General features: G+C 38.8%; 2 protein-coding genes across 2 annotated transcripts; both read right to left on the bottom strand.

The window, feature by feature from the left end:
• Positions 1-6: 6 nt before the first annotated feature.
• LOC103391222 (T-cell immunoglobulin and mucin domain-containing protein 4-like) lies at positions 7-1,116 on the bottom strand. Its single transcript, XM_025063253.1, has 4 exons — positions 957-1,116; positions 538-876; positions 285-413; positions 7-199 (listed from the first exon to the last, which is right to left on the bottom strand). Exons 1-4 carry the CDS (start codon positions 1,015-1,017, stop codon positions 24-26), a joined length of 705 nt encoding a protein of 234 aa, XP_024919021.1. The 5' UTR covers positions 1,018-1,116; the 3' UTR covers positions 7-23.
• A 4,152-nt stretch (positions 1,117-5,268) lies between these two features.
• LOC103391199 (cell wall protein DAN4-like) lies at positions 5,269-8,045 on the bottom strand. Its single transcript, XM_008327372.3, has 9 exons — positions 7,912-8,045; positions 7,741-7,827; positions 7,556-7,630; positions 6,986-7,114; positions 6,733-6,897; positions 6,437-6,489; positions 5,970-6,069; positions 5,834-5,864; positions 5,269-5,758 (listed from the first exon to the last, which is right to left on the bottom strand). The coding sequence occupies exons 1-9, from the start codon at positions 8,003-8,005 to the stop codon at positions 5,701-5,703; spliced, it is 792 nt and encodes a 263-aa protein (XP_008325594.1). The 5' UTR covers positions 8,006-8,045; the 3' UTR covers positions 5,269-5,700.
• Between the last annotated feature and the right edge of the window lie 6 nt (positions 8,046-8,051).

Raw genomic sequence — 8,051 nt, 5'->3', positions numbered from 1 at the left:
AATAACCAAACTATAAAAACTAACTAAGTACCTGCTTCTTTGGTTGTGATCGTCAGGACATTGCTGCTGTTGCTCTGGCCGATGATGTTGTGGGCAAACATACGGAGGTTGTAGGTCTTGGCCGGACGCAAACCCATCAACATAACTTGAGTCAAGGCAGGATTGTGGAGTTCAGTTACTACTGCAGTATTCCAAAATGCTGAGCGGCAGTGATGAAAGCGTACAGTTAGAGGCCAAACGACATGCTACGGTAATGTGATGGTGAGTCTTATTTCTCAGCGAACCTTGATTGTTTTTCAGTTGCACCATGTAGGATGTGATAGGTCTGCCACCGTTGAACACTGGACTCCATTGAACCGTCACCGTTCTCTCCTTCACTTCCTTGACTTCCACTTTCAGGGGACTAGGTGGCACTGAAGGGAAGCAAAAGTATCAAGTGCTAAAGAGAGCATAAACTTCATATTGCAATAACAAGCATATAGAGTACTTAAGTAGTAGCAACAACACCAGTAACATTTTTCTCTGTGGCTATCTCACCTGCCACTACAGTCAGTTTCTGCTCGTGCTTGTGATCATTGAACCATCCTGGAATTTCCACCCGACACCCATAAATCCCAGAGTCGCTCTCCTCCACCTGCCTGATGGTCAGGGACACATCTCCCTCAACAATATCACCCATGAGCAGGTAGCGCTCTGACTGCCGGCTGACCACTGATATCCCGTCTGACCTGATCACCTCATTGGCACAGCCCCTTGAAGGAATGGCCCCTCGGCCCCAACAACCATACAGCCGTCCGTACTTCTGAGCATCGTAGTTGCACCTCAGAGTAACATCTGTTCCAACTGCGGCGATGATGTTCCCTGAGGACACATGGTCTGCAGATGCAGAACGTTTGTACAATAATTACAACAGTCATGTTCAGGTGACAAAAAAAATTACATTGTACCATCTTTACCTTGGAGGAGAAACAGGAGACTGCCGCACAAAGGAAGAAACCTCGCCCCCCAAGGAGTCATTTTACAAAGCTGTATCGATGAGAGTTCCCCTGTGGAGTGACACTAGACCAGACCGCAGTGGTGGCAGCTTTAAAATGTTTCCAAATCACATGATGTTTGGCCTTGATATGCTCACACAAACAACTTCTGCTTGCAGGAGAAGAATGTCGTAACGTGCTGTTTACTTTTCTGTGGTTTTAGTTCCTTAACATGAGAGCACCATTATTTTTATTTTGATGATTAGACAGAAATGGAATCAAGGTCAACGACTGATCTTCACTCTTGCCTGCTGTTCAGAGCCATGAAGTATTCAACCAATGACTCAGGGTCCAGAACAGTTTGTCAGTCCATCACAGCGCCACCTGTCGACACAAAATGCCAGACTTTGTACCTAGGCTCAGCTATGAGGGTCCTATTATTTCTAATCCTGTATAATTTTAACGAAGGGAGAAGTACCAAGATAAAATGTCTCCACTAATCTTTTAATGAAACCAAATTAATTCCTAGCCTTGTGGACATTCTGTGCTTTGCCCCTTACTTTTGAAAGCACTACTTCACTACAAAATGATCATTGGTTCAATCTCCTGTGAAAACTGATGCTCCAGTTTTCTCCCACTGCCCCAAAACATGCTGATCTGCTTTATTTTCCACCCTTAACTGATCATCGGTGTGAATGGTTGTTTATAAGGGAACTCCCAAGAGATTAACAAAGTTCTATCTATCTATCTGTGATGTTATGGCAAACTGTCAAATGTGTCATTGAATAGGGCATTCAAATTGCATGAGCAGCACCACCTGCAGGAAAGGTGAGAGAGCTTCATGCGGTGTACTTCTACTTCTCTTCCATCTTATTTTCCTTAGTAGGAGATCTAAGTCTTTCTTCACGATGAGGAGTGTAGCACGGGGTGATTTTAGAGCTGTGGTCCACACCTTCGTAGTGAACTGGTGAAAGTTTACTGGAGGGACATGTTTGAGAAAGTGCTGACCTGAGCCTGCTGAATGTTCAGTAGGACAGCACAAGACTTCCTCTTTGACTTTTGTGATGAGTAATTTGGATTCAGATAATTTATGAGCTAAAAAACACACCCAACACAACACCAAATCCTGCATTTAGACTGTAGGAGTATTATCAGAAGATTAAATAAAAAGAGGAAGTGTAAGAGAAACAAAGAGCACAGAGTTCATTGAAAAATATGTGAGAAATGAAAGACAGAAATGAAAATGACATTTTGAGATAATTCCCATGGAATTTTTATTTTTTTTTTTAAGTTCATTTTTAGCATGACCTTCTGTCTCATAAGAAACCCGTCTATGTACTTAACTGTAAAGTAATGTTTTCACCTTCTTTCAAGAAAGCTTTGAATGTAAGCTCAGACAGCTTCACATACTTTTGTTCTCCACCGAACTGCACACGAAGCAGCATCGTGCACCTATTTGAAGAAACCCCAGTCATTAATCGGTTCAACTTTTCTAAGAGGCATTTAGTATATGACAAACTCGAGGCATAAGGCTAGTGCATTACAGCTACTTAAAAAAAGGCAACAGAAGTGAGGCTCTGCTTTTTCCTGTTTCTGTCGACAGTTATTGAGGTTAACATGTTAAGACCTTCTGTCTCATAAGAAACCCGTCTATGTACTTAACTGTAATGTTTTCACCTTCTTCCAAGAAAGCTTTGAATGTAAGCTCAGACAGCTTCACATACTTTTGTTCTCCACCGAACTGCACACGAAGCAGCATCGTGCACCTATTTGAAGAAACCCCAGTCATTAATCGGTTCAACTTTTCTAAGAGGCATTTAGTATATGACAAACTCGAGGCATAAGGCTAGTGCATTACAGCTACTTAAAAAAAGGCAACAGAAGACAGGCTCTGCTTTTTCCTGTTTCTGTCGACAGTTATTGAGGTTAACATGTTAAACGAAGGTTTGCGCCACCGACAAAACTAGTTGCATGCTAATATTGTATCTTCCAACCAGATATAGGGGAAATTAGCTAAGTGTATCTTAAACGTTGAACACCAATTTGCGCATTTATTACACAATTTCGTTCTCAAAAATACTGCCCCATCCTCGACAAAAACTGTGACATCCCCAAGAAATAAAAATACTATAACTGCTAGCTAGAAAGCGTGCTAGCTTTCTAGTGGGCTAGAAATATGCGTTACCAAGCTCAATCACCTTACCATTACCGTGCTAATGTCCTTAAAACTAACGTGTTCGTGACCAAACTATCACACCATATTACTGGCATAATTTAACGCCAACCAGTTTTAACTTAGTTTAAACATATTTCATGTCAAACGTCGGCGCTAATTTAGGTGGTTTGTGAAGTTATCCTTTCTGTATTGCTTGACGCTACCTTCGTGAAGACAAACGACGACAGAGAAAATATTTTTGACGATATTAGCATCAAATACAAGCGTCAAAGCAGATATGACATTAGGTTAACATGAAAAATACCGTTTTGTTTGTTCATAACACATAATTATTGCATTACCTGTAAGCTGTTAGTGTCAGTTACTCCGAACTCTGGGCAATTCATGAGTTTACAAAAATCATCTCAGTGGCGGCAAAGTGGCGGGTATAATCATCTCACTGTATCGTTGAAAAAACTTCACTCACTTTTGACTCCACTGTTAGAGCAAATTGACTCTTCACAGTTTTGTAAATACTCTATCTGGGTTTATATACGTTTACTCTGAAATATTGACACCCTATTTTTTTATTGTGTGGAACTAGATGTCAGTCATGTTTCAATTATATAAGGTTTTCTTTATATACATAATTTATTTTCAATTGTTTCAATTTGTTTTTTGTAATTCAGTAACTGTATTGTAATTTACACTGATGCTGTATACAGTGTTTATAGACCTTAAACAAACGAACATATTTCATATATATAGATATTCAATATCGATAACTGATGTGGCCCCCTAGTGGACGGTAGTCGCCCTCAGCTCATTTGAGTTGAACAAACTTGACTTTTTTAAAGATTCTTTTTAATTAATTCCCGAGTGCAAGACATAGTGAGTGAAATAGACAGTGAAATAGTGAGGTTACAAGGAGCAGAGGTGGTGAAGGTACAGGAGTTTAAGTACAAGTAAGTTTAAGACAACACACACAGGAAGGTTTGGGGAAAAAGCTAGAGAAGCAAGATTGAGATGGTTTGGACATTGGTAGAAGAATGTTAGAGATGGAGCTACCAGGTAGGAGACAAAGAGGAGATTTATGGATGCAGTGAGGAAGGACATGCAGAAAGATGGAGTCAGAGTAGAAGATGCAGAGAACAGGGTGCAATGGAAAACGTTGATACACTGTGGCAACCCCTGAAAAAGGGACACGCCGAAAAGAAAATAAGTCGTGATTGTGATTAATCAAAATAAAGCAAAATTTCTAAAAAATGACACAAAGGGTTTTTTCCCCCTGCATATTAAAATATCAAAAAAGTAACTCATAATTTAGCTTCTTAGAGTGAGAGAATTTTTTAGATTTTGTAGAACGTTGCCTTTAAAATTTCTTTTGTCAGGGTACTAAAGTCCAAGTTACAGCCAAAAATAAGAAAGGAACTTGTTGTTGCTTATAATCTCCTCCATTCTCACCCTGATCACTCAGACTCAGGCTAAGGCACCACCCCTGGCTTCCCTCCTACTGTGATACCCGGTTATTGGGAAAGCCCCTCCTGTCTCCGAGCTCCCCAGTGGAACCTGATCAGATCCACTTCCTCATCTCAGTAATGAGGATAATTAAGAAGTTTACTGGACAGATGGAGTCGGTGTTTGCGATCAGGCGAGAGGAGTGGGACTTCTGAGAGCGCCACCTGCACTTACTAGAAAGACTCTGGCGCCCTCTATCGGTCGTAAGCAAACTGTTGCGTTACCAATTTGAGCCATGTTAAAAATAAAACATAAATCATAAACACTACAACTGCTTATAACTTTAACCAGTCTCTGATCAGAGGTATTTTAAAAAATGAAAACAATTATATATTTGTTTTTAGAATTTGATTGTCAAAAGTTAGACCCACGTATATTCTCAAACATGGGTCAAAATATTAAAAGGGATATCAATATCAAAATAGTACATTTATCGATGTAGTAGTATCAATACTACTCAACAGAACAAACCAACAAATTATTTTTAAAACATTAGTATATAAATGTATGTATGTAAATGTAGTCTTCTATTGATAATAATGTTCTCCTATTTCTTATAAAATTACTGAAAAATGTGTGCATTTTTGTATGTACACCAGGTGTATGTTTGTGAAGTGAGTGTTTAATGTATTGTGTTTAATTTATAATATTTAGCTACTGCACAGACACAAAACAAAAAAAGTACACTTTGATGACAAACTTTGACAATACATAAATAATTAACTGTTTACAGTAAATCATCTGCAAAAAGACTGATGTGATATAGACTTTATCAGTTACCAAAAGTGAGCTAATATTTTTTTCTGTCTTTTATTAACAAGCGTTTACGCAGCAGACTATAGGTTTAGCAAAATGTTGATCACCTTTCAAAACAAACCCCTGTTAAATATTTCACAGTGACTAATAGAAGTAAATATAGTTTTTTGAAATACAGACACAGATAATGTCCCTTGATTAAACTGACAAAAGTTGTTGTTCCAGGTCAAATCAGATTCAAAAACCAACACTGAAATATCCCAAATGTTTCAACAGACAAACCAAAATTCCAGAGTTTCAAAGTTCCCCTAGTGACTCAGAGATACTCAGTTGTGGAGCTCTGTGGGTCAACCACCTACAGGTGAGAAAAAGAAGATTCCTAGACAGTTCTTCTTAGAAATAAAGGAATGAAAATGTGCGGTTCACTTACAAGCTCAGTTGGTCTTGTTTGTATTTTACCCCTGGAAAAGGAAAGAATGGAGACCATGATGCGACAGTGTGTGTGATTGGGATGAGGGGGGTGTTTTCGATAAAAAATAGGAAATACTTGTTTTAGTCATACTCACGTCGACACTGCCATGTAATCACTGCAGCAACCACCAAAAGTACCAAAACCACAGGTATTACAGCAGCAAAGTGATGGCTCTCAGTGCCTTCAAGCACCACCTGGAGAGGAGTGTAAAACAAATTAAAATTATTTTTTATGTCATCACACACGCCCTCAACTCCAAAACAGTAGATTGCTTTCTGAGGGATAGTTTGTATCCCTTGACTTTAGATTGTAGATAAATAGATAGATAGATAGATAATATAATAATAGATAATATAATAGATACAACAATAAAAAATAAGCATTCAACCACTTATTGTTAAGAACTGAACAACATGGCAAACAATGGCACAATAATTACACAATCAAATCAGAATCATCCCAGAACACTGTGACAAAACAAATTCACAGATGTTTTCAACCTGAATTTAAACAGTCTTGCCACTAGAGAGAGACATAGGAGGAGTTGCACACAATACTAACAGCGGCACGAGTGTCACTTGTTCCGGTGGTGACAAGATCGTCCTTTTCATGACCTGTCAAAAGAAAAAGAAGGGGAAATAATTAGGAAATACAACTTTTTCTAATATATGTTTTGACATTAAAAAAGTAAATGTTGGACGTCGTTTTCTTCTCAACTCTTTTCTATTTCCCCCATAATTTCTATTTAACACAAGCCCTGAAATATCAGTCTTTAAAAAACAGTCAGCACTAAATTGCACTTAAAGAGTTATGACAAAGAAAAATTAAATAATGAAAAAATAAAAATAAAACAACACCTGTTTGTCCAGTGGTGACGGTGAGGATGTTGCTGGGTTTACTGACGCCGTGTCTGTTCTTGGCAAACACGCAGACGTGATACGTTGAAGGGTGCAATTCTACCATTGTGGCTTCTGTCTGGTTGGGACTAAATTCAATACTGTCAGTTGTAGAATCCCATGATGCTGTGGGATGGCAAGAAAATTGAAAACAGTTCTACTTACTTTTACAGTGTAAAAGGATTACAGGGTAAGGTACTGCTTTTATTCTTACCATTTTCTGTTTTATACTTCAAGTCGAAGCCTGTGATGGGACTGTCGCCTTCAAGGCTACTAATCCAAAAAAGGGAAAATGAATTGTATGTGACCTCCTTAAGCTGCAGTACTGGAGGATCAGGGGGCACTGGGTGAAAGAAACAGAAACATTTAACAAGACAGACATGTGTTGTTGTTTTTTTTTCTTTAACAGTTCCGCTATTTCCCTAGATATGAGCTTTGTCTCAAAGATAGAAGACTTCTTTTTGTTCAATTAAAACTCTCATGGAGCTCAATACACCATGTGGTGCAGTGTGGTGTGAATAATTATTCTATTCTATTCCATTCAAGGATGTCCGATATTATCGGCCTGATATTATAATTATGTAATATCTCTAAGAATCGTTATCAGTTTTCCTCCAATAATTAAAACCAAAAACGCAATGACTAGGTTTTGCAAAATGATGTGTTCCCTAAAAATGCTATTGGGAAAAAATGGCTGTATATTAAAGTGAAAGTCACTAGATATCAGCATTGCAGCTCATTTATCTTATGTAGAATTATTTAGGGTGAAAATAAACATCAGTACCTGCTACGACACTTGTACGTTTTTCTGACATTGTAGTAGAAGTAGAATCTGGCTCAGGTGCTGCAGTTGTGGAACCTTTTTGGAAAAAAATGTATTTGTGAATGAACTAATTGAGGAATATGAATTAATTCATAGGTTAAAAAAAAGAAGTTTATGTCTGAAACACCCCAGAAAAGAAAATTCACCTGGGATGGAACTTGTGGAGTGCTGTGTACCCTTGGTAGAAGAAGTAGAAGAAGAGCCGACAGTCTCTGCCTCTGTGGTTGTGAGAACTTAAAACAGAAATACAGAGTGACTTTGTTTTAGTATAGCTACAGTACCATGATTGACCCTATTGACCTTTTTCATCGTCTTACCCTCATCTGGAGTGGAGCAGAGAGCAACAGCGTGCGGTCCTCCTCCAGCAGTTGTTGCGGCCCGGATGAGGACAGAGTACTGGGTGGACGGCATCAGGTCGGTCAGGGTGAGGCTCTCCTCTTCCCGTGTGGCTGAAACA

This window comes from Cynoglossus semilaevis, chromosome 15, assembly GCF_000523025.1.
Source record: "Cynoglossus semilaevis isolate Cse_v1.0 chromosome 15, Cse_v1.0, whole genome shotgun sequence".
In the NCBI taxonomy this organism is placed as follows: Eukaryota; Metazoa; Chordata; class Actinopteri; order Pleuronectiformes; family Cynoglossidae; genus Cynoglossus; species Cynoglossus semilaevis.
This window is presented reverse-complemented; position numbering and strand designations above follow the sequence as displayed.